Below are 27195 nucleotides of genomic sequence, written 5' to 3' on the forward strand. Positions count from 1 at the left end.
AAACTTCCTTTATCACACTTACTCCTTGTATGCATGAACTAGGTCTTACTCATCTTTGTAACCCCAGGATTTAGCAAGAAGACTAGCCTCTGTTCCTGCAGTAAATATTTGTGAAAGGTACTAGTCTCATTTCTGCATCTTATCTTACTAGTGGCCCTTTGCATAGGCCTCATCATCTCTCTTAATCTGCAGCTGTTCGTTCTTGGAAATGACTCCTTGTAAATACTCTCAGAACTCTTCATTGACTCCCTGCTTTCTTCAGGACAGATTCCCTACTAAGTGCCCCTCCCATCATATCCAGCATTATCCCTCACTGCATTTTGACTTAGACTCTAAGTTCAATTTGGGTGGTCTTTGCAAAGCTGAGGAATGTCATTCTTCATTCTTCCTGTTGTCCATTTGTCATCTAGAATACTTTTCTCGGTAATATTTCCTTCCTTATCCTCTGCCTTCTTCCTAGGTAAGGCCTTAGAGCCTCCGTTTGTTTATACTCAAGAAAGATTCAGATCAAATTGCATCTCTTTCCAAAGCTTTTTCTGTTTCTCTTTTTTTATTTTGTTTTGCTTTTTTGTTTTTTTGAGACAGAGTCTCTCTCTGTCACCCAGGCTGGAGCGCAATAGCACAATCTTGGCTCATTGCAACCTCCGCCTCCCAGATCCAAGCGATTCTCCCGCCTCAGCCTACTGAATAGCTGGGATTACAGGCGTGTGCCACCACGCCTGGCTAAGTTTTGTATTTTTTCATAGAGATGGGGTTTCACCATGTTGGCCAGGCTGGTCTCGAACTCCCAACCTAAGGTGATCCACCCACCTTGGCCTCCCAAAGTGCTGGGATTATAGGCATAAGCCACCGCGCCCGGTCCAAAGCTTTTTCTTGACTACTTCAGCCCACACACCTTTCATTTTATTTATCAACTTGTTTGTATTTTGCAATAATTTACTATTTGTATTTATTGAACATCATACTCTTTCAAGCATTGTGCTCTCACTGTGGAGTTTCAGAGATGAGTAAGACAATATGCTCAGTAGGTGCTATTTCCCTAACTTCTGTGTCTTCAAAGAGCTCAGTCCTAGGGGTAGCTTTCTGCTCTCAATTCCGGGTCATGTGGGCCATTTGGATGCTGAATCATTTTGCCTGATATTTATATTTATTTACCACTCTCATGTAGGCAGGGCAGATTTCCCCAAATAGCTCTTTTTTTGGCGGGGGAACGGAGTTTTGCTCTTGTTGCCCAGGCTGGAGTACAATGACGTGATCTTGGCTCACTGTAACCTCCGCCTCCTGGGTTCAAGCTATTCTCCTGCCTCAGCCTCCCGAGTAGCTGGGATTACAGGCATGGCGCCACCATGCCTGGCTAATTTTGTAATTTTAGTAGTAATGGGGTTTCTCCATGTTGGTCAGGCTGGTCTTGAACTCCCGACCTCAGGTGATCCGCCCACCTCAGCCTCCCAAAGTGCTGGGATTTACAGGCATGAGCCACCGCGCCCAGCTGCTCAATTTTTTTTTTTTTTTTTAACAACTATATTATTTCCCAGTATGGCTGTAGCACAGTACTTTTGTACCTAGAAAATAACACTTTTGAATATAAATTACTTAGCTATGATAGATTAACATGTCTTCTTACTGCCTTATGTGCAAGATTTTATAGTATAAAAAATGTTCTTCATTCAGAGAAATACAAATAGAATCAATAAGGATTGAAAGAAAAACGTCTGCTAAATCTGTTCAGATGGCATCTGATCAGTTTAAGTTTTCAAGGTAAAGTCCACAATTGGGGGTAATTCGCCTAAACAAATTGGTAATTCAATTTTTTATATTTTGTTTGCAAGAAAATAAAACTGAGGGGATGAGAGAATGTCGACTCTTAAAATTCTTTTGTAGGCAATTAAAAAGAACATTTTCCAGGCCAGGCACGGTGGCTTATGCCTGTAATCCCAACACTTTGGGAGGCCAAGACGGGCGGATGGCTTGAGGACAGGAGTTCAAGATCAGCCTGGCCAACATGGTGAAACCCTCTCTCTACTAAAAATACAGAAATTAGCTGGGCATGGTGGTTCATGCCTGTAATTAATCCCAGCTACTTGGAGGCTGAGGCTGGAGAATCTCTTGAACCTGGGAGGCAGAGGTTGTAGTGAGCCAAGATTGCGCCACTGCACTCCAGCCTAGACGACAGAGCAAGACCCTCTCTCAAACAAACAAACAAACAAACAAAAAACACACATTTTCCCGTAAGTAAGATTCAGAACAGGTCTGTCTGGACAGGTAGTTAACACTCATGTTTTGCTGCAGCAGACCTGACCATGTTCTGGGAACTCACAATTAGCATTAGACTATAAAGGAATTTTTACCATGGTTTATTTGTGTTTTATGTACAGAATGTTGAAGTGAGGAATACTGTTAGGAGTATTTTAAGTTTTCAAGTAGTTAAATTCATATTACTTTGGTGGTGTTGTTTTCCTTGATATTTAATCCCATGAGTTTTATGCAACAGCAAGCATAGGGGACTCTAATAATATTGGTATACATTACAAGGTACTAATAGTAACATCTGTCATTTAACTGGAAGAAACAGTCGATATTATTTTATTGTCAGTTCCTTTATGAGAGAACTGAGTTAGAAAGGCATTCGTTGTTTTTTTGCTTTTGACTTTTCAATCAGAAGGCATTAGAGAAGTAAAGATAAAAGTAGCAAGGAAGTGTCATTCTGACCTTGCACGAAAGTTAAGACCGAGCGTTTCCAGAGGAAAATGTGAAATTTAAAAGTGCGTACATTCATTCTTTGGACCAGCTTTAACTATTAGAAATTGTGCGGGGCCTACAAGAGGAGCTTCCGATATAGGTGTCCAGGGGCTGAAATGAAAATGTAATGTTCGCTGTTTCACAGGCTAAATATTTCTCTCCTATATTCATAAGCTTTGTGAATTTCTTTTTTTCTTTCTAAGGCAAAGGTAAATTTTGTCTGGGCCAGAGCCTGCATGAAAACAAATCCGTGTTATTTTGTAACTAGGTCAGCCATCACCCTAACCACTAAACCCAGCTTCCTCCTTGTAAATTACAGCTCCAGTTCCAATAGTTGGGAAAACCTATTAGTTGCCACCTTACTGCCCTAAATATTTCCTGCCTCCCCAAGAGGATGCGGGTTCTAACTTTTAACAAGCCTCAGAACAAAGCCTGGTGCTGAGCGAAGGTTCAGCACAGCCCTGGGAAGAAGCCCCCTGCTGCACGTGGGTCCCGTTCACTGTTACATTGTGGATTAAAGTGATGTGTGGAGCACCTTTCACTATCACACAAAAACCTGTAGCCTGAGTATTATCCTTGTCCCCTGACCAGGGTTATAATAGGGTTCTGCCACAATTCCTCCAATTTTTATTTCTCTTAAACAAGATTGGAGGCCTTGCTAGGATAACCACCCTCGCTGGGTGGGAGGCTAACTTTGTTTCTGATTGTCTTATTTCAACCTATGGTGAAGTTATATTACGCTGCTGGGCTTTTTTCCCTTTCTCTTTTTCATTTGGCTGGGGCTGCCTCTGTTCAACAGAGCAGACTTGTCACTTCTTCTGTCACCATTAGTTAAAAGTAATTGTTATTGCAAACCCCGTCTATGCCAGTATCATTTTCTTTCATGGTGAAACCCACTAAGCATTCATTTCGGTAGCAGAAAGTAGGGAGCTTACAGAATCAAATCCTTTTTATCTAGACCAACAGCACCTGCGGCAACGCGTTAACTAGCAGGAGTTGTTAATTACATTTCTAACTTGTTGATCTTCATGGTTTCCGATTGTTAAAAGCAAGGAAATTAATCGCTGTGTGTGTCTCCTCCAGTAGGAAATGACAGGAGCGTGTCTTCTAAGTTCTGTTGCAGTCAGTAATAATCAAATACTTGCATTTTCCTGTAACATTTCTTTTCTTCCTTTGTGGATGGAACTATTTCTTACGTTCAAAGAGCCCTTCTGTTCACAGCAGGGTAGATATTTGCCCATAAAACAAAGGCTTTAGAAACATAGATCCTCTAGCTGTGAGTCTGAGTGAGACTGTGCTGATGGTATTTCAATAGTTGACATCACTTTAAAAAAAAAAGCACAAAGACTAATTATAAGTGTGGTAGTACCCAGCATTTATTGAACGTTTACAGTGTTCTAAGCGATGTGTTAAATGTTTGCTTGCATTTTCTCATTTAACTTTCATAGCAAACCTATGAGGTGGAAATGATATCTTTATCTGACAGTGAAGGAAACTGAGGTTCAGAAAGGACTAATAACTTGCCCCAGATCACATAGCACATCAAGTACCAGAAAGAAAAAGATTTGAGAGAGGGAAGTGGGAAGAGTAACTCATCATATTCATCCTAAATTGTGAGACAGGAATCAAGAAGCAGCAGAACGAAACCTGAGGATTTTTTTCCTAAAACTTGCACCTGCTTCTAGGATACGTCGTCATCACAGATTAGAAAAAGACAGGGTCAGCTACTTTATTCTTATGTAAACGTTCATCATCAAGGTGGTTAAACAATCTGATCCATCCTGTGATTCATTCTTAAGAATATCAGAAAAATCTAAACAATCTGCCTTGCAGAGTGCTTCAACTGTATACAGCAATTTCCACACGAAAAAGCCACTCCACCCAAATGTGTTACCATCGGCCTGTGACTCCACATTCTAGAAGCACATTGGAATCTCCTGGGAGCTTTCCAAAAGTCCTAGTGCCTGGGCCGGACACATACCAACTGAATGAGAACTGATGAGCCCTGCCCCAGACAGCCAAGGTTGAGAACCACTGTGAGAGGTTATTAGTGATTCACTCTACACTTTCCTTTTTGTTCCACTCCTTTGGGGTTCAGTTCTTTTTTTTTTTTTTTTTAGGGAAATTTTGTTTTCTTTATTCTGCGCAGTCTTTTCCCAAACTTCCTGAACAATTCAGATCATATTACATTGCAAACGAAAAATTTACGACTGGTCTTTTGTAGAAACAGAGTTTATTCCAACTGCTTTGTATATTTCTACAACGAAAATGGATAGCCCATATGAAGTTTCTCTCTGGCTGTAACTCTTCAGTCAGTAATAGTCAAACACTCACAGGATCTCTCTCCTTCTCTCTCCAGCACATGTACTACACATGCACAGTGCAGGTACCAGCTCAGCAAGTTGTAGTTTGAATTTCAGCCCTGAGACTTATGAAGAGTTTAAATTTCTTGCTAGCTGTGGAAAGAACTGAAGCACACGTCTGAATAATTTAAACAGTGCTTCCTACCCGCCCCCACCCCACCTCATCTAGAATTGCTTAAACCAAAATAGATCAAAGCCGATTCTTATGTTATTCACTATCAGTAACAGTAGCTATCAAAAATTGTTAGCTTTTCTTCTCTACTCTGAAGGCAAGCTGGCCCAAGAAGACCTATGTTAAGAAAATTCACACTGCTGAAGTAAATTAGAGATGACACAAACAAATGGTAAAACATTCCATGCTCAGGGATTGGAAGAGCCAATATTGTTAAAATGTCCATACTGCCCAAAGCAATCTACAGATTCAGCACTATTCCTACCAAACTACTGAAGTCATTTTTCACAGAATAAGAAAAAAACTTTCTAAAATTCATGTAGAACCAAAAGAGAGCCCAAATAGCCAAAGCAATCCTAAGCAAAAAGACCAAAGCCAGAGGCATCACATTACCCAACTTCAAATAATACTGTAAGGCTATGCTAACCAAAACAGCATGGTATGGGTACAAAACAGAGACATAGACCAGCAGAACAGAGTAGAGAACCCAGAAATAAAGCTGCACACTACAGTCATCTGATCTTTGACAAAGTCAACAGAAATAAGCAATGGGGAAAGGACTCCCTATTCAATAAATGGTGCTGGGATGACTGGCTTGCCATATGCAGAAGAATGAAACTGGACCCCTACCTTTTACCATATACAAAAATTAACTCAAGATGGATTAAAGATTTAAATATAAGACCTCAAACTGTAAAAATCCTAGAACATCTAGGAAATACCGTTCTGGACGTTGGCCTTGGGAAAGAACTATGACTAAGTCTTCAAAAGCAGTTGAAACAATGATTGACAGGTGGGACCTAATTAAGCTAAAGAGCTTCTGCACAGCACAAAAACTATCAACAGAGTAAATAGATACCCTACAGAGTAGAAGAAAATATTCACAAACTATGCGTCTGACCAAGGTCTAATATCCAGAACCTGTGAAGAAGTTAATTGAACAAGCAAAAAACATTAAAAAGTGGGCAAAGAAGACATACAAGTGGCTAATAAACATGAAAAATTGTTCAACATAACTAATCATCAGAGAAATCCACATCAAAACCACAATGAGAAACCATCTCACATCAGTTAAAATGGCTATTATTAAACAGTGAAAAAATAACAGATGTGGCTGTGCATAGTGGCTCACACCTGTAATCCCAGCATTTTGGGAGGCTGAGGCAGGAGGATCACTTGAGACCAGGCGTTTAAGACCAGCCTGGGCAACATAATGAGACCCCCATCTCTACAAAATAGACAACAAATTAGCCAGACATGATAGTGTGTCCCTGTAGTCCCAGCTACTTGGGAGGCTGAGGTGAGAGAATCGCTTGAGCACAGGAGTTTGAGGCTGTAGCCATAATTACAAGCCATGATCATGCCATTGCACTCCAACCTGGGCAACAGATTGAGACCCTGTCTCCAGAAAAATAAAAAAACAACAGATGCTGGTGAGGCTGTGGAGAAAAAGGAATGCTTATACATTGTTGGTGGGAATGTAAATTAGTTCAGCCACTGTAGAAAGCAGTTTGGAGATTTCTCAAAGGACTTAAAACAGAACTACCATTCGACCCAGCAATCCCTTTACTGGGTATATACCAAAAGGAAAATAAATTGTTCTACTGAAAAGACACTCAAATGTTCATTGTAGCACTGTTCACACTGGCAAAGACACAGAATTAACCTAGGTGCCCATCAACAGTGGATTGGATAAAGAAAACATAGTACATATATACCATAGAATACTATGCAGTCATAAAAAAGAATGAAATTGTGTCTTTTGCAGCAACATAGTTGTAGCTGGAGGCCCTTATCCTAAGCAAATGCAGAAACAGAAAACCAAATACCTCGTGTTCTCACTTCTTTTTTTTTTTTTTTTTTGAGATGGAGTCTCTGTTGCCCAGGCTGGAGTGCAGTGGCACTGTCCCGGCTCACTGCAACCTCTGCCTCCCGAGTTCAAGTAATTCTCCTGCCTCAGCCTCCCGAGTAGCTGGGACTAGAGGCATGTGCCAACATGCCCAGCTCATTTTTTGTATTTTTAGTAGAGACGGGGTTTCACCATGCTAGCCAGGGTGGTCTTGATCTGCTGACCTCATAATCCGCCCGCCTCGGCCTCCCGAAGTGCTGGGATTACAAGCGTGAGCCACCGCGCCCAGCCGTGTTCTCACTTTGAAGTGGGAGCTAAACATTGGATATTCATGGACGTAAAGATGGCAACATTAGACACTGAGTTTACTAGGAAGGAGAGAGGGGAGGGAGCAATGGCTAAAAAACTACGTGTTGGGCACTATGCTCACTACCTGGGTGATGGGATCATTTATATTCCAAACCTCAGCATCATGCAAAATCCCTATGCAGCAAACCTGAACATGTACCCATAGAATCTAAAATAAAAGTGGAAATTATTATTTTAAAAAAGGAAAATTTGCATATAACCAGGTATTTGGTTCACTGAGCATACGTGTAGTAAAGTCTTCCCTAGAGCCAGGCAGAGCTTTTCAGTTTTTAGTGAGGAGTGCAGTGTTCTCTCACCAGATTCCTAGAGGACATGATCCAGCTTGGACTCTCCCAGGATCTGTTGGAGAAACAAGTAGCCTCACCGTACTGAATGAGAGGAAGGACCTATGTACACAATAAATACATCAATCCTTGCTTTCTTACAGTCTGTTTCAAGTGAAATGGGTTCCTGGAGCACAGTGAGTTGAGAGACGCTCTTGTGTGGATGTTCCCTCCCTGTATCTCATTTTGAAAAATGATCCTGGATCCCCTCCCCATTCTATCTTTAAAGCAAAGTGACATTAATGGGATACCACTGGAGCCTGGAGCCCGGGCATTATGCAGACTAGAGTAAAGCATGCCTCTCCCATGCTGTGTTGTTACTGTTAGCTTATCCACTCTCGTAGAAAGACTGTTTTTGCTGCATGGAGTCTCCCCTCCTGAACCATTGTCACAGTACTCAAGGAAGGATGCTCCGGCATGATGGAAACAAGATCTGTGAATTCCAATTCTGCCACCTACTTGCGGAATGACCATGTTGGATTCGTTGTTTCATGTCTAAGACCCTCATTATCTTCATTTGGAAAATAGGAATAATAATAGCTTCTTCTTAGACCTGATGAGATTACTAAAATAGATCAGCAGTTTTCAAACTTTTTGGTTTCAGGGTCCCTCTGTACTCTTAAAGGTTATTGAGAATCGCAGAGAGCTTTTGTTTATATGAGTTATATCTATCATTATGTATCATATGTCAAGTTAAACAGAAAATTTTGAAGGTTTCTTCATTTTGAAATAACAACTATTCTAACATTTTTCTGTGAGAAATATCTTCCAAAACAAAAGAATTACTGAGAATAGTGTTTTTGTTTTAAATTTTTGTTAAGTCTCTTTAATGTCTGGATTTATAGAAGACAACTAGATTCTCAAATATGCTTCTGAATTCAGTCTGTCATGTTTTAGTTGGATTATGTAGTAAAAATAAAGCTTCACATAGATATGTAATTGGTAAGAGAAGGGTATTTCGATACCTTTCTCAGTTACATGCAATGTTCTTATTTGATTCATCACTAAACTTTGATAATTGATGTTGTCTTAAAAGTTGTGATGTGCAATCAGAAGCCATATTGTGAACTTTATGTACTCAATGACATAAAATCTATTGGCTTCCCTTACACTTGGAATGACTTTTTTTGCCATGCATAACTTTTGAAACGGTGTCATTGGCCATTTGGAAAATATTAGTTACCTCGATTGTACAGCTCTCCTGAAAATTGACTCATTTTATCAAACCATATCAAAAAATCATATTTCTTAATATTATCACTAGTCTCATCAGATAAGTCTTCAGTATTGAGAAGCTGTCAGGCTCAGGATGGCAGATCTGTGTTTCCCAAAATTCTAATTTTTCCTTGAAAACTCAAATTTTATCATTGGCAGCAAGTGTTGTTTTCCTGGAAGTGACAGGCTCACTTCATTCATTTCAGTAATATATCTGCCAAATGCCCAAGTCTGAATAACCACAGTTTATCTAAAGCTGTTCTTTCAAGTTTAAAAAAAGAAAGAAAGAAAAGGCCAGGAATGTTCCAAGAAGAAAGTGGCTAGTTCAGTTTACAACGCCAGTGATCACACCAGTGCTCTTTCGTGACATAGCCACTGGACTTCAGTACGAAGCAGAAATAGTTTTTGCATTCTTCCTGCTTCACTATACAATGCCAAAGAGATATATACTTAAGAATCGAGATTTAGTAAAGTTAATATTCATTTAGTAAAGTTAATTTCATAAATGTCAGGGACACTCGTGAAACTGGCTTTCCCCCTCTTACTAACAGTGTGGCAGTAAAGAATACAGTGTTTCCGACCGGGCGTGGTGGCTCATGCCTGTAATCCCAGCACTTTGGAAGGCTGAGGCGGGCGGATCAGCTGAGGTCAGGAGTTCGAGACCACCCTGGCCAACATGGTGAATCCCTGTCTCTACTAATACAAAAATTAGCTGGGCGTCATCACGCCTGGCTGTCATCCCAGCTACTCAAGAGGCTGAGGGAGGAGAATTGCTTGAACCCAGGAGGTGGAGGTTGCAGTGAGCCAAGATTGCACCATTGCACTCCAGCCTGGGCAACAGAGGAAGACTCTGTCTAAAAAAAAAAAGAATACAGTGTTTCCTGGGCTTTGATTTACACTCAGGCATCTGAAGGTTTACTACCCTCCAGGAACCTTTATGCCTTACACCTTCTGCATCGCAAATGTTAAGACAGTGAGAAAAAAAGCAAATAATCTGAATTCTGTCTCTCACCAGCTCCCTGAAAGGGTCTCCAGGACCCCAGCAGTCTGCAGACCTTCTTGAGAACCACTGGGATAGATAGTAGAATGATGTATATATCATATTGCCAACACTGAAAAGTTAGCCTTTACTTCCTGCTCTTTATTGTTTGTGGCTGTGGACTTGGTGACAAGCTGGTTCGAATGAAGGCCAGCCTTTGGGAGAGGTATTATTTTGATGAAATCTCAATGGAGTTCTTTCTTAGTTCCCTAGAGCCTAGTTGCCTACTATCTCCTTGGGATGTTACGTGGAGGCTGCAAACAAGTATTGGTTTCAGGTTAACTTTACTACTGGTTTCTGTGCAAGAAAACCTGTATTAATCCTTGCCATTTTTGTATGTTGTGGAGCTAATAAATATCTTTTTAACCGTGATGATTTTCTAATCTCTTACATCAGGTGTTCTTAACGCTGGTGTCAGAGGCTCTTTGCTGGTCCTACATACGGGCTTTTAGGTGGCCTCTGAGCCTGTTAATTTTTTTGTTGTTCAGCATTTAACAACAAGTTAAATGCTGTTTAACTTATTCATGTTGAATGAATTTCAAAAAGCCCTTGAAATTTTACATACTTCTTTTGTTTCATTAGGGTTGGGGGAGAAGGTGGGTTATTAGAGAAAGTTAAAAGCTTCAACCAAGTTCTTAGAGGTCTCTAACCTGCCCCTATAAAAACAAACATTAAAGATGACTTTTCAGATGGACATTTTTAAAGGGTAGCGTCTCCCACCGTTATCTATTTCCTGATACACCTCTCTGTGGAAAGAAGTTTGCAAGCTTCCTCCCTGGCTCTGCTGTCTTTGCTTTTCCTCCTCTGGGCATTTCTGCACAGCGCACGTCACCCAGTGCTTACTGACGACCACTGTGATTTTTTTAGTGCATTTCCCGAGAGAGCAAGGGTCTGTGCATCTTGTTTCTTTTATATTCCGAAATGCAAAGTCAGAGTTCAGTCCCTTCAGATATACCCTGGGGGTTAGGGGGAGTATTTTAGACCAGAGAATACATCAGCTAAATTAGCAGGTTCCTTTTTGAACTATTGAGGTGTGCAAACTTGGAATATTTATTTATGCCTCAACCCCGAGATGTGTTTTTCTCCCACATTCTTCAGTCTGCTTCTTGGAATCCAAGTGCTGTCATGAAAGCTGCAAGGCAGTCTGTTTAGTTCCAACAGTAGAATTTTTGGAAGACTTCCTTGATTCTGTAGGAGGAGTGTGGTGACTACCACTTGCTAACGAGAAGACGCGGAGGATTCTGCAGCGTGACAATATGTATATCCGTATTATAAGATGTCAGCCCCACCGTGCATGCTCCCGCCCCCATCCCCGTCAGCTCTGCTGGGCTGCAGAGGAGGTGGGACGAGGTGGCACAGGGTGGCTCTGTGGCAGCGTAGCCGCTTCATGGTGTCGGTATCTCCACAAGTCCAGAAGCTGGCTTCACCGGGGTGGGAAAGAGTTAGACAGCAGGTTTTACGGATTGCGCTCTGACTTAAACAATGTAATTGTTCCCTACTTCGGAAAAAAAGTAAAGAGTTTTGTAGTATGTGGCTTAATTCAGTGGCTTTTCAGCTTTTGAAAAAGCTTTGGTTCATCTCACACAATACACACGCTAGCACCTAACAGTTGGGAAGCAACAATGTCCCCGTCCTTTATGGGAAGCAGGAAAATGATATAACAATGAATAAGTTGAATTGACCCCATTATGAAGAGGCAGAAGAATAGCTAAATAGTACACTGACAAAATGGGCATGTGTAGCCATCAGATCCCATAATACTGTATTCAAGAATCTATCTCTTGGCAGGGGCACGGTGGCTCATGCCTATAATACCAGCACTTTGGGAGGCTGAGGCGGGTGGATGGCTTGAGCCCAGGAGTTGGGGATCAGCCTGGGCAACATGATGAAACCCCATCTCTACAAAAAATACAAAAATTAGCCAGGCATGGTGGCACATGCCCTGTAGTCCCGGTTACTTGGGAGCTGATGTGGGAGAATGGCCTAAGCCTGGGAAGTCGAGGCTGTAGTGAGCCAGAATCATGTCACTGCACTCCAGCCTGGGTGACAGAGTGAGACCCTGTCTTTAAAAAAAAAAAAAAAAAAAGAATCTATCTCCACTTGCTAGGTTGCACTTTTAAACTTAGCTTTCTGGACGACATTCATATAGTCCTAGCATACTAAATTCCATCTTTGCATTACTTGCAGTTTCTAAATAATGAGAGTTGTCACTCACATGGGATTTTCACTAGAGCAGCTACACCCCAACACTTCATCTTCATGGGGTCAAACCTACAACATGGTTTTGTTTATTTCTGTGCCTCTTTAGCAGATGAGAAAATCAGGACATAAGAACCTTGACTTGCCCTAAACTACTGACCAGTAGTACAGATGATGTTCATAGCCTTGGTGATTTTGGCCAGGTCACCAGTCAGTCAGAGCCGTTGTCCCTCATCTCTTTGGACAGCACCCTTCATACTGGTGGGCTCGGTAAATGTGAGTGCATGCGCTGTTTGACTCACTCACTCCTCAAAGGCTAAATCTGGTCAAACTCTCGTTAAGGAACATGTGCCTTCTTGGTGGGAGAGTAAGGTAAGGTGAACCTTGGCTCTGCTTTCCAACCAGGTGGCTTTTGTTATTGCATGATAAAATGTACAGCTTCACGTTTCTGTGCCTCTCACCACTACAGTGCCCTTTCTGTTTTTAAGGAAAGAAGGATTGTCCAAATGTGGAAGATGCAAGCAGGCATTTTACTGCAATGTGGAGTGTCAGGTAGGTGCTGGGCCATTGGCAGGGAGGGCCTAATTTCCTCTGAAGTCCTCCTCTTCCTCGTCATGGCATTCCTCAGCGCCCCCCTGTAGCCAGAGCTGGAAAGCATAGGATGTGGCTGGATATCGTTGGATGTATGCTGACCCCCACCTCACAGGCAGCCAGTGATAGGCAGTAGCAGTTTGAGGCCGCATGCAGCACCAAAATTGAGGTGCAGGAGAAGAGAAGACCATGTTAGATACAGGCAGGTGTGCTAGCAAGTTTGCCCCAAGGACTGCAGCCACAGATGGAAAATGCAGAGATGACAAATAAACAATGTTAAAATTCTGTCTTTAAGTTTTTAAATTTTTTATTGTTGTGTTTTTATAAATTCCTCCATAGCAGGCTACATCTTACCCTTGGGCTGTTTGAATCCAACCTGCTTACAGCGAGACTCAGATGAGCCCCTGGTCCAGACTCTGTATAGCCAGTGGGGGGCTATTCTGAACTCATAATTGGGGCCAGTGCCTCAGGAGCAGTCAGGGCTGAGGGGTTCAGGATGGATGAGTCTCAAATGAATCCTGAAATGTAGGAATGGGAAGGTTAATGAGGATGTTGGAGGAATTCTTGGTAGACTCTTTGAAGGCCTAAAAGTGGTATTTCTCAAACTGTTACAGTAAACACTCGTTCCACAAAATGTTCGGAGATATTCCACAGAAAATGCATTTCATGTTCAAACAATTTAGGGGAACGTGGTCTCTTTACTTCAGAACCTGTTATAGTCTTTGATACACTAGTATGGCATTGTGAATTTGTAAGCCTTCTTGTTCGATCTCTCTATATTCCCCCTGGCATTTATTTTTAAAGGGAACCTATTAATATACCTTGGGAAATGGTGATGCTGGTAAGGGGTGGTTCTATGGTACAGGGAAGATTTTCTCCATATCTGCATCTCTTTTTGTTGTTCCAAATACCTAGTGTCGTCCTTCTCCCCTCCCCACCCTCCAGCCCCATCCCCAGTCTACTTTGGCTTACCCACTATTTTTTTTTTCTTTCTCACCTCCCTACACTGTTGGCCTTTGAAAGGCCTCAAAGAGCATTATTTAGCAGTGGGAGAGATTGCTAAGCCCTGGTGTCTCATCTGACTGTAGCGCCCCAGGGACAGCGGCCCCTCCCCAGAATGAAGCACAGGCTGAGACCTTGGCTTGCAAATCTCAGACTCTGCCTTGGCTCTGAAGACCATATGCACCGTCCCCTTCCCTGTGTTTCCCACAGCAGGCTCCCAGAGGCTGTCAGCCTGTGTGGCAGTGAGAATATAAATGGAGCTCGTAGTTGAGTTTTCGGGGAGGGTGCCTTCTTTTGAAGAGGAAAGATCATACTTTGCTCCTACCAATTGTAGATAGAGTAGTGCATTGGCATTGTAGAGATCAGCAGGCCCTGCGACATATACAGTTTGATTCTAGGCCTGCCAGATGAGTTAGCTGTTTCTATATGTAAGTTAAACACTTCTAAAAAGTTAACTCATTCCATTCTGGTTCTGTAGCAAAGCAAGCATAAGGAGTCACATGTAGTTCAGATCATATAGCATAGAGTAGCAAGAGGCCGTGGTCCTAGGAGCCCGTCCTGGCTCTGCTACTTGTATGAAATTGGCAAGTTATGGCCGGGCGCGGTGGCTCACGCCTGTAATCCCAGTACTTTGGGAGGCCAAGGGGGATGGATCACCTGAGGTCGGGAGTTCAAGACCAGCCTTGCCAACATGGTGAAACCCCGTCTCTACTAAAAATAGAAAAAATTAGCCAGGCATGGTGGCGGGTGCCTGTAATCCCAGCTACTGTGGAGGCTGAGGCTAGCGAATTGCTTGAACCTGGGAGGCAGAGGTTGCAGTAAGCGGAGATCGTGCTTTTGCACTGCAGCCTGGGCAACAAGAGTGAAATTCTGTCTCAAAAGAAAGAGAGAAATTGGCAAGTTACAAAACATCCCCGAGGCTCAGTTTCTTTAAATCTGAACTGAGGACAGTGGTGCCCACCTTGATGAGTTAGGGACCACGTGATGTGATAGATATTAAAGTTTTATGTAAGCTGTAACCCTATATACAGGTGTGAGGAGTTAGTGTAAATAATCATATTACAGTCCACAGGAAAATCGAATTTGTGTAATTCAGGCTAGACTAAAGCTTAGCTTTATGCAAAGAAATAAACAGCATAGTTTTGATTTAAGGAGCTTGGTTTTTCAGCCTGAGAGAATGACTGGGTTCTAAGAACTTGAGGGTACTGATGGTGTATGTTGTGTGAACAATGCTTATTATAAAATCAGTCTTAACTCCGTTAAGTAGCTGTGAACAGAGTATTAATGAGTACCATCAGAGTATGTGGCATGTGGAATTAGCTCCGAGTCTGAATCTCCTGAGCACGCTGCTAAACTGTCTTCTGTTAGGCCTTACGGGGTGGCAGTATTTTGATGAATCGTCATGGCCCATGTTGGGATTTGAGATGCCCTTTATGGTTTCCCTGTCCCCAGGACCTAGAATCCCAGATGTGCAGATTCAGAGACCTCATTTGTAAGCGTGCAATGAGGGGTGTCCTCCCTTGGGGGAGGCTCACATTAACCAATATCCCAACCTGTATGTGCCACAATGCCAGTTTATTACTCTACAACAAGAAGTTGAACAGTCTAGATGTCCCGCCCTTGAACAAAACTGTACAGGTGGTCACTTCATAATGAGCCAATTGTTTAGGGAAGCAAGGAACTCCAGGATGGAGGAAACAGTTATGTGATTCTACTGGTGCAAGGCTGCAGGCCAAGAGAGCCTGCTGTGTTCAGCCTCGTGATGGAGTTTCCCCTGCTGCTTACTCAGTTCCCGGGCAGGGGCACCCTGAGCACTGGGGATTACTTCTGCAATTCTGCTTTCCTGTGCTTCTGTTAAGTATCCGGTGACCAAAGCACCCTTGTAGGAGGTGAGTGGTACCGCAGCTCCTGAAGCCTCTTGTTTCTAGAGGTGGCAGGCTGGATCTGACCTGTAAGTTTCATTTCTGTTTTATCTCTCTCCCACTGCTGAAGGAAGAGGCTAATGACCATTAAGGTTTTTCATCCTTTAGTACTGAAGAACTAAATAAGTATGGGCAGTGTATTATAAAGAGATAGAGCAGACATAAAGGTTTAATAAAAGTAAGTGCCTAGAAATAAAGGGTAGTGCAAGGGCTTCGTAAAGGAAATCATTAGGGAGGAATCTGGGGCATCTGCTCCAGATAAAAATGTGTTCGGGGTTTGGCTTAAGGGAGCGCTTGCATGGGATCAAAGTAGAGGCTCTGCTTAAAGGATAAAACGTGGCACAAAACAAGAGCGGCGATGAGGAAGGTAATTGAGTGATTCTCCACCTAAGAAAGCATGGCCCTCAGCTGCCAGTAATTAACTGGTGCTTTCTCAAAGGTAGGCCCTACCCCCCTGGAGTCATCAGGTGGTCGGTGCCACACAGCAGATGGTGGAGTTGGGATAGAGGTTATCAAGTTCAATGTGTCAGTAGATAAGAAAGCATAGTCCCAAGTGGTTGGGTGATCCAAGATCTCCCAAGGTCAAATAGTGGCAGAATGAAGATGAGACTTTACACACTACTTGGGGAGGGCTTTCACCCCTTTACAGTAGTGTGCTTGGGAGAAGTGAGGGCCCTCTAGAAAAGGAGGTGCTGTGGGAATGTCAGAGAAAGAGAAGTGGCCTTCAGTGGATGTGAAAGGGGAGAGCTGCGTCCATTGTCGCCTTGGCCAGAAACCTCTCCCAGAGTCCTAAAGGCTCACATTGCTTCCTGGGGGTTTCCTCTTTACAAAGAGTAAAGCTTCTTAGGGGATCCTAGCCATGGTGTATGTTCTCCCCAAGCCCTCTTCTGTCTGCATGCTGTGCTTTCGGATTTTGCTTTATTTGATACAGTTTGGTTCTGTCTTGTCCTGTTACTTTCCTCTTAGTTCACTTGACTCAGTGTGATGGTGCCAGAGGAAAGATTTTAATTGCTAATGCATGAAAGGGTAATGGGAGGAAATACAAAAGAAACAGAAATTCCTTTTTAGTTGGGCGTGTTATTTTGTAACCTGTGTATTTTAATGAACTGTATTTATTTTTCTAAATACACCTGGGAAGCAAAGTATATTATTCATTCACCCATAAATTGTACCAGGATATTTTCAAGAGAAGAGTTTTAGAAAGTTATTATATAGAATAAATCATTGTGCAGTAGAACTTTCTAGGGTATATTTCTTAACCGTAATGACTATAAAGAAGAAAACCTTTGTGTTTTAGAGCTGAGGGGGTTATGAGTAAGCTTTGAAAGTAGGAAGGGATTTTTTTTTAAGTGTGTATGAGGAGCATGTGAGAAAATAGTAGGCCCTTATCATTACCTAGAAAATAACTGAAGTATAGAACATGTCTAATAAATGCTATTGTTATGGGTGATTAGTGTAATGGGGCCAGAGTCGTAGGTTCAATCCTGGATCAGTTCTCTCCTGTCAGCCATAGGAAGCATCTTAAATTTGGGCCAATCTTTTTGTCTAAACCTTTAATATCACCAGTAGGAAGAAATGCATGTGAATGACTATGTCTCATCGCTTAGATTGGGAAAACGCAAAGCGTATGTCCTAGTGATGGTAGCTCAGCAGCATGAGCCATCTGTGTATAAGGTGGTCAGGTGTCCACCTGATTGCTTTTGTACTCTTCTTCTTAAGGATCATGCTAGTGGAAAGCAGAAATCCTGTGACATTTTCTCCCTCTTCCACATTTTAAGAAATCACATGTGAATGTGTACAGGTAGACTGTGTTTGTTGTTAGAAGAATAGAAACACCAAATGCTAGAGGCAGAAAAGGGACCTCATGATGAAAATCCAGTCTCCTTATCGAGGAAGGCAACATATTTGCTCAGCAGGAAACTGGATGCCATAGTAATCACTCTTTTCTTCCAGTGCTGGAAATGCTGGTGCACCATGAGACAATTTTGCAACTCTTTATGCATCTTTAAGCATTTTTGACTAGGCACAAAAGTGAAAGCCATGCACAGTAGTTATTATCTTAGTTGAAGATGAATTAGAAGTTTTAAAAGAGGACCATCAGTATGAAAAATTCCATATCTCACCTTTTTTATAGATTGGATTAAGATGTACAATCTGTCCTCATTATGGGAGAATCAGAAAGTGCAGACTACTAGAACAGAATAAGTATTCACAATCCGATTCCTTGAGAAAATACTTTGGTATATATCTTCCTGAATCCCTTCTGTGCTTATATGTGTATTTTATTATTTTATTTTAGTTTTGGAAAATGAGATCCTGGTTTACAGAAAATTTTATAAGGATTGCAATCAGGGCAGGAGCACTATCTTGAATTTTGAAGAATAGTGGGAAAACTTTTAGAAAAATGGATAACATTTAAAAAAGCATAAAGAGTTGCAAAATCACTCTGTATACAGCAGTACTGCCAGTATTCAAAAATAATTTATAACATTCATTCCTATTCATCAGGTTAGCCTAATTTTTTTTTTCAATTTTGTCCAGTCTGGTTGCTTATAATTTCTTACGGGCAAAACTAGGGTAGTTGTCTCTGTCAGGTTCTTTAAAATATGTGGACCATCTCTGTGATAGAAGAGAATGTATTGAAATATGCTTAAAACCTGACATTTTTACTAGATACTGTCACATCTTCCTTTTTTAAGAATTAAAGCTGTGCAGTGCCATCGTGGTATATCTCTGCCCTTCCTCCGTTAATCCACCTTCAAAAAAGGAAGTGAAACAGTATTACTATGGTAAATTTTCTTTAATGAAATTTAACCTGATTCTGCATTTTCTTGTTTATCCAGCTACCTGATTTTAACTGCTATGAGTGGGACTGTATCTAATTGTAGGTGCTCTTTTATCTTGGTTCTGACATTGCCATAAACTGCTTGAAGTCAAAGACTTCATCTCCCATCCCTGCCTCTAGGGTCAGTTGCAGGACTTGTTGAACGAATGAACAATTACCAACGTTTCAGAGCGCAGCCTGGGCCAGGCACTGTTCTGAGTGCTTCTTGTGGATCTGCTGATGGGATCCTTTGCATCTGCATGAATGCCTGATGATCTGTATTTGGCCCACATTTGTTGGTAGTCTTCAAGCTTGATATCTGATTATCACTGTTGGAAGGTGTAAACTCATAGACTCAGAATTCTGGACTTGCTAAGTAACTTAAGGATCATGTTATTTACAGCCAAGGAGACAGATGCGAAGGGATTAAGAGACCTGCGTAGTCACACAGCTGTTTCGCTGCCGAGTGGGAATAAATGGCAGGTTTCTTGAGTGCCAGGTCAGTAGCCCTCCTGCTTGACAGCACTCTGCTTTCCTCCCAGAGCTTTCCTTATGTTTGACTCCCTTCCTTTTGAGGACATTTATATCAATAAATGTCACTATTATGTAATATTTACAGTAACATTAATTTTAAATCAACTACATTAATAAATAGATTGTATTTTATAAATAATAGTTATATTAATAAATGTTCATATTTAACTTCCCAGGAATTCATTGTAGTTGCTAAACACCAAAGCACCACCTGCAGTTCAGAAACAACGGCTTGCAGGCCCATTAGGGACAGAGTTCATGTCTTGGAGTTTTCTTGGAGTTCCTGGAGTCAGAGTGGGCATTTGTCTATAGTTGTTAATGATCCATCTGTCCCCAGCTGGTGGGTCCCCTTATCCCCTCAGATATCCCGAGGGTCATCTCTGTCTTTTCCTCTTTGCTCTGCAGCTGAGGAGGGAGCTGATTAGTCTGCAGGGAGCCAGACCCACCTGTTCCCACCTCTTTGCCTCATCACCATGCTCTCATTTTAGGCTTTGGCTAAAAACAGATTCTCTTCTCCGTTGTGCATATCTTGTCATTTCTTTTCCTCCCTGCTCTTAGTTATATTTGGCGCGGCGTTATTTAACTCTGCAGAACATCTTGGCCCAGAACTTGAGCTAAGGGGCTGTACCACAGACTGCATTAAATCATTAAGTGACAGTATGTGCTTCCTTCTTGGGGGATCAGGGTGGAGGGAAGGGGGTAGGGAGACAGCTTCATTCCTTCAGCAACTATATTGAGTGCCTAGTAAATGCCAGGCACTGTTGTCAGTTCTGGGGTTACAGCTATGAACAAAGTAAAGTTTCTTTATTTTCCTGGGGAGAGACAGATACTAAACCAAACAACTAATCAATTTGTAATATGCTCAGGTGGTGAGAAGTACTAAGAAGCTGCAGAAAACAAGGAAAGGGAGAATGATGGGGCAGTGCTGTTTCTGACAGGGTGATGGTGGCAGGTATCTTGAGAAGGTGGCATTCCAGCAGCGGCTGGAGAGGAGGAGGAAGGGAGCCACATAGATATCCAGGGGAGGAGAGTGCTAGCCACAAAACAGAGCAAGTGCAAAGGGCCTTGAGGCAGGTGCATAGCTGCAGGCGCAGCCAGGACACTGCTGTGGCCAAGTGCAGTGAGGCAGGCGAGAGTGCGGTGGGAGATGACGGGCTGGGGGTGGTGCAGCACTCCCATCACGTATGGCCTCCTAGGTTACCTTTATCGCTTGGCCTTTTGCCTGGATGAGAAAAGCCGTTAGGTTTTGAGCTGAGGACTGGCCTGATCTGAGTTTTGTCAACAGGATCCCTCAGGCTGCTCTCTGGAACCTAGTCCATGGGAACAAGGACAAAAGCGGGCATCCAGTTAGAAGGCAGTGGCAGGACATTAGTCATGAGAGACGGTGGGGCTGCAGCCGGGTAGAAAGGTTGGGGCACTAAGATGGGATCAGATTCTGGGCAGAGACAGAGGATTTGCCAGAACTGACTGAATGTGGAGTGTGAGTGAGAGAGCAGCGCCAAGGATAACTCTAGCTTTCTGGCCTGAGCATATATTTTTATCTTTGAGACAGAATCTCACACTGTTGCCCAGGCTGGAGTGCAGTGGTGCAATCTCGGCTCACTGCGACCTCCGCCTCCTGGGTTCAAGCGATTCTCCTGCCTCAGCCTCCCGAGTAGCTGGGACTACAGGCACATGCCACCATGCTCGACTAATTCTTTTATTTTTAGTAGAGATGGGGTTTTACCACGTTGGCCAGGCCAGTCACAAACTCCTGACCTCAGGTGATCCACCCACATCAGCCTCCCTGCCCTGAGCATTTATGGCCATTTTCTGAGCTAGGGAAGGTCAAGGACAGAGAGGACAGTACCCCGTCGTGAAAGAGACAGTTTGTAAGGGCTCTCATCAGTATACAACGTGCTCTGACATTTCCCACCTAAAAAAAAAAAAAAATCCCCCGCAACTTCCCACTACTCTAAGCTATGTCTCCTTTCATTCTCTCTTGAATTTGCTCCCAGTCGTTTCTTACCCCATCATCCCACCAAAACTGGTTTTTATGAAAACCAACAAGCTTCCATGATTCCAAGTCACATTCTCCGTCATCTCACACTAAGCCTATCTCCAGCACTGGCATCATCATTTACTCCCTAGTCCTCAAAGTACTTTCCTCCCTTGGCCTCCAAAACACCATGGTGTCCTTTTCTCAGTGCCTTCCCCATCTCAAGTGATGACGCCTCCACCCTTCCAGCAGCAAGTGTCCTTCATCCCCCTACTTGGGGCAGGAAAACTTCAGGGCATATGATAGAAAGAATACTACTGTTAGGCCAGGCATGGTGGCTCAAGCCTGTAATCCCTGCACTTTGGGAGGCCAAAGCGGACGGATCATGGGGTCAAGAGATCAAGACTATCCTGGCCAACATGGTGAAACCCCATCTCTACTAAAAATACAAAAATTAGCTGGGCATGGTGGCAGGCACCTGTAATCCCAGCTACTCAGGAGGCTGAGGCAGGAGAATCGCTTGAACACAGGAGGCAGAGGTTGCAGTGTGCCAGGATCCTGCCACTGTGCTCCAGCCTGGCGATAGAGCGAGACTCCATCTAAAAGAAAGAAAGAAAGAAAGAAAGAGAGAAAGAAAACTACTGTTTTATCCAGTGCATCTTTGGGAAGTCCTAAATATTCCTAAATTTCTTCCAGTGTTGCCCTTCATGGAACCCTCATTTGTGCTTTTTAAAAAGTCACCTGTAAAAGGGACTCATTGCCGTGTAAGTCAACTCTTCATTATTTGCCCTGACGTGAGAACAAAATCAGAGCGGAACTGTGAGGCAACAGAGCCAAATCAATGGCTGATACTCAAATCACTCCCTCTGCAATTTGACAGCTTGAACAGATGATGGAAAAATGTATGTGTTGTTTGGAATAATGAGGAGCTGCAGAAAGCCATGAGGTGCTTGAAAAAAACACAAAGTAGATCTTCTCCCAACAACCTTGACCAGGCCTGAGTCGAGGTCATACAATCCTGTCTATCTTAAAGGATGTTTTTATCTCTAGCTTTTGTGAGCATCCTCGTGTTTTCCAAAAGGAAACATATTTTACTTGACCTTAACTAGGGGGACTCATTGCATCCTCTTCTCTCACACTTTATTCCAGTGTATGTGCTGTTCTTTAATAATGTTTTTTTCAATCTTTCCAGAAAGAAGATTGGCCCATGCACAAGCTGGAATGTTCTCCCATGGTTGTTTTTGGGGAAAACTGGAATCCCTCAGAGACTGTAAGACTAACAGCAAGGATTCTGGCCAAACAGGTGAGGAAATGGGACAGTGTTCAAGTGCATTTTATTTTTTTTTAAAGGTCGGAAAGATGAGTAACTGACCTTTGGTAACCATCTCTCGTTAAACATCCTTAGACTCCATTTCCTATCATATCCATATGGACAAGGGTGGGGAAAATACTCCAGGCATAATCTGGTTCGTTGTGTGCCCTGTGCTCACCCCAGACCAGGAGCATAGCCACAGCTCTGAAATTCTGAGCTGTTTTCATGACAGGTTTACATAGAAATATATGACATGAAAAGCCTGACCCCAAATAATTAGAGCTTCCTAGGGAAGCAGATTGGTCTGAGCAGCTTTGAGATTTTCCCCTGTCCATTCTGACATAAAGAGTGTACTCTGTTCCCCTGTCCTGTGCAATATTCTGCTGTTTCTTGGCTCCTTTCTTGCCTGTGCATAGGCAGGCAAAGAATTGGATGGAGCAGCCACGTGGCTGTGCAAAGAAGAGAAAGAGTGGAAAAGTAGAAATAGAGGCAAGAGAGAGGGGAAGAGAGTTAAAAAAAAAAAAAAAGTGAAGAAGGAGGAAAGAAAGAGGTGCCCTTGATGGAAACAGATGATAGTCATCAATGGCTTTCTCCAGAGGTGGTGCCAACTCTGACTATTCAGAGTCAGAATAGTCAGACTATCGGCCTGGTGGGCACAGGCCTGGTGGGCAGGCCTATGCAAACTTACCCTCAAAGACTAAGGAAGCTGAGAGACAGAAGAAAGAAGCTGACAAATCCAGTTTATTAGAAACACTTACTAGGACTTATGAACTGAAGCCATGTTTATGTCTTGGGCGTCTATGTCTATGTCTTTAGGCTTAGAAGGCCTAAATCTAGGCTGTGGAGGTCTTGCTCCTCAGTGTTGTCAGAGAAGTTGGTGGCAGGGCCTCTGGACTAAATCTTTTAAAGCTGAAATTTCAGCTGGGCAGGCATAGTAGCTCATACCTGTAATCTTAGCACTTTGGGAGGCTAAGGCAGCAGGATTGTTTGAATCCAGGAGTTGGAGACCAGCCTTGGCAACAAAGTGAGACCCATAAATTTTAAAAATTAAAAAAATTTCCCAGGCGTGGTGGTATACACCTGTGGTCCCAGCTATTCTGGAGGCTGAGGCAGGAGAATTGCTTGAACCCGGAACTTCAAGGCTGCAGTGAGCTGTGATTGTGCCACCGTACTCCAACCTGAGCAACAAAGTAAATGAGATGGAAAAAACAAAACTGAAATTTCATCTACCTCTTCCATATACCTACCAGCCCTCCTCTACCCTTAAAATTTTTCTATTTTTTAATCTAAGCCAAATGTGATGGAAAGGATTAGCATGTATCTGTCCCCAGACCAGGTTAGGATCCTGGGCTGTGTAAACAGAAGTAGAACATTTCCAAACTCTGAGGTCATCTTTCCACTATGTTCAGCTTAGGTCAGGTGCTTGCTGAAATGCTGCCTCGCCAGCTGAGAGTATCCAAAGCCATTCATGGGTTGCCTGTAAAGTGAGACCAAAGCATCAGAATTCTTTCCCTGCAGGAGGTTAACTTTCGGATCCTTAATAACAGTTATCTTTAAATTTATGCAGAGTATTTGGGCTGAATGAGTCAGAGGGAATAGGATGACTGGGTGAGGCATCAGAGCTAGTAAGTCATCAGATGGGATCTCTGCGCATCTTGGGAGGATGGGGTGGCCAAGCCAGTGTTTTATTATTTTCTTCCCCTGAATTACTGATGATATGTATAGTGATATTTTAAGAATTCAGAAGAGGCTGGTAGACTTTCCTGAATGAAAAGCTTTCCCAAGAGAGATGACTTATAAATCTTATGAAAATGCATTCCGTGAATGGAAGATTTCTGCTCTAAAAAAGAACTATTGAGATATTTCGGCACCAGGAGGGTAGTCTGAATGCAAAGATGAGTTTATACAAGCTTCATTCAACTTTTATTATAATTACTACTACTACTAATAGTGTATTAAATGAAAGTTACCTGCCCATCTTTTCATCTCTATAGGACTTGATGATTAAAAAAACAGACCATTTGTATTCTAGTAGCTTGCAAAGGATTAGGGGAGACAGGCTACCAAACTACCAAGGGGAGGCTTAACATGTTAACTAGGGAGGTGAGCGTGCCCTGCTAGACCACCTGTATCCCCAAATTGAATAGCCAGATTACAAAGACACGGCCTTGGGCCAGCTCCTGAGCTCTGCCTTTGAACTCTTGTCAACACCAAGTTTATTCATGTTCTCAAAGCCTAGCGGGTTTACTATTGTTAGCTCCTCTTGGGGTGTCTAGAACAAAGCCAGCAACACGTTTAAAGTGAATCTGGGCTCACAGATACAACCAAAAGTGTTCTTTTTGAAACACAGAATTTGAGATCATTTTAGCCTATGCTTAAAGAAAGTGTAAAATGGATGGGGGGTTTGATTTTGTTCCTTTTTAGAAGGCGAAATAATAAATAGGATGGTTTGTCTGTAGACCCAGTCCTTTTAAGTAAAGACCCTAAAAAGTTGTTGTCCGGCCCTGTTCTTTCCCGTAACAGGCATTTCTGAGCCTACTGTGTGCATAGTATTATCAGGGTGTTAGGTACGCAGTAGACATTTTAAAAAGCACTTTAGAAGAGTCTTTGGATTTGGTTGTTGGAGAGCCCTGGTGGTGGAGTCCTTGGGTGCCCGTTTTACTTCCTTAAGAATTGTTACTTTTTCTTTATGTTGATGTAAAAGTGAAAGTGCCACTTTCTACACTGGTTGTTAAAAAATCTGTATGATGTCTTCCCCAATTGCTAGAAAATCCACCCAGAGAGAACACCTTCGGAAAAATTGTTAGCCGTGAAGGAGTTTGAATCACGTAAGTCTTTCTGTGACCAGCCATGCAGTTCTCTCAGCCACAGGTTTCACATGGGTTCGGCAGGATTGAAGCGAGGACGGGCTAGCCTGTGCTCAGAGGAGTAGTGATTTCTTTCATTACTAGTTTTTATTTTGACTTTTGTGCTGTTTTGAAAAGCACTTTTAGCTTTTTCCTTCTGAGTTGACAGGATTTTTAGGAAATAATTAAAGGAGGTAGGAGCTCCCAAGAGGAATTATTGCACCCTGAGTTACCTCCTGCTGGCCCTCTTGGCATGCTGAATATTTTTGGATCTTTGCTGAATTGCAGTCCTGTAAATAGCTGATGTTTTTACTGAAAGCCATGAAATCAGGGGTTGTCCAGTTGTTTGACTGTGGCCCAGATTCCTGGGCCAATTGGGAGACCCTTGACTAGGCTGAAGCTGTTTATGAGTCATGGCTACTCATCCCTGACCTTGTCACTAACAGTCAGTTGAAATCTCATGTCCTGAGTGACTTCTAGTCATCAGAGGGAGAGGAAGAAGAAATGGCTTGCTTTCTTTCCCTAGGGTTTGTCAGTTAAACCAAGTGATGGGGAAGAATGTTCTCTGGGGGTTCAACATGTTAGTTTTGGGGTTTTTTTTTCGCCCTTTCCTTTCTCTATATCATTTACAGCAACAATAGGATGTAGCTAGAAATCCTGTGTTTTCTACCAGGTGAGAATAATGGATTATTTATCCACAGATCTGGATAAGTTAGACAATGAGAAGAAGGATTTGATTCAGAGTGACATTGCTGCTCTCCATCACTTTTACTCCAAGCATCTCGAATTCCCCGACAATGATAGCCTCGTAGTACTCTTTGCACAGGTAAGGATGCCGACAGCAGGTAACACTCAGTCTGGCCTTTCCCTCTCCAAGCGCCTCTCCCCAGCACGCACTCAGTGAAGATGAATGCAAATAGAACGATGACATCTTCCTGACAACGAAGCTCTGAGCCAATTGGACCCTGTGTTGCCATAGCCTTGCTTGGTGACCTTGAGCAGATCAAGGTCCTCTCTGCTGGCCCTCATTGATGGGTGGAGTGTAGGAAATTCGCCTCTGCCTCTGCCTCACAAAGAGTTCATGAAAACAAAGGAGTTGTCAGTGCCCTGGTACTCTGGCATACTTTAAGCTCTTTGCAAAGAAAAGATCATTTGAAGTTCCTACATTAAATTTAACTTTTACTCTCTTGAACCTTCTGTTCTATCTGTAGTGTTTTTTCACTCTAACCAAGGCTGCACTGTTAGAGCGGAGGCAAAGACAGGTGCCCCGACAGGAGGGCCCTTTGTGATGGCCCGAGGAAGGGCAGTCACTGCTGAGAGAAGCCCGAGTGGGTCTAGGTATGGGAAGTCTTTCCTGACGGTGGCTAAGAAATCTTGTTTTAGAGAAGCCTAGGCTTACCGAAATCAGATCTAAGGAAAACTTAGGTTTCTAAGCAAGAGCAATTTGAAAGTGATTACAGCTTTGGAAACTAGGCCACTGGCAAGGTGAAGACTTGGGCATTGTTAGGAGGAGAGAAGAAAGGGTGCAGCGGCCATGCCTCGGGGAATGTACAGCCTTCCTGTTATTGTGAGGGTGGCTCTTCCTGGCCTGACTTACTAGATTGGATTTCTCTGTCCCGTGTGCCTTTGCGATTTCCTCTACAAACTGGGCATCTAGTTGAAAGTGACCTTCCCAGAGAAATACTAGAGTTCTGCTCCACGGGAGCAAGAAGCTACATCAATCTCCGGATGTGTAAAAGAGATGAAGTGGACACTTCCATGGTTTTATCTTAGAATAGAATAAGCGTTACCTAATGCACCCTTTGCCCAGTAACTCTGTTTGCAGGAATCTGTCCTAAGGATCTAATCAGAAATCATGGACAGAGACATACATACAAATTGTTCATTGTAGGATTCTTTTAAAAGCCAAAGGCAGAAA

At 42.7% G+C, this 27195-nt stretch overlaps 1 protein-coding gene across 1 annotated transcript in view; it reads left to right on the forward strand.

Moving 5' to 3' along the window:
* Window positions 1-27195, forward strand: part of LOC105493530 (SET and MYND domain containing 2) — a 56511-nt gene that overhangs the window by 12648 nt on the left and 16668 nt on the right. The window contains exons 2-5 of the mRNA XM_011761227.3: window positions 12757-12820; window positions 22312-22422; window positions 25199-25259; window positions 25979-26103. Coding sequence (XP_011759529.1) covers window positions 12757-12820; window positions 22312-22422; window positions 25199-25259; window positions 25979-26103 — 361 coding nt within the window. The remainder of the gene's footprint in view (window positions 1-12756; window positions 12821-22311; window positions 22423-25198; window positions 25260-25978; window positions 26104-27195) is intronic.

The sequence above is a fragment of the Macaca nemestrina genome, chromosome 1, assembly GCF_043159975.1.
Source record: "Macaca nemestrina isolate mMacNem1 chromosome 1, mMacNem.hap1, whole genome shotgun sequence".
NCBI lineage: Eukaryota > Metazoa > Chordata > Mammalia > Primates > Cercopithecidae > Macaca > Macaca nemestrina.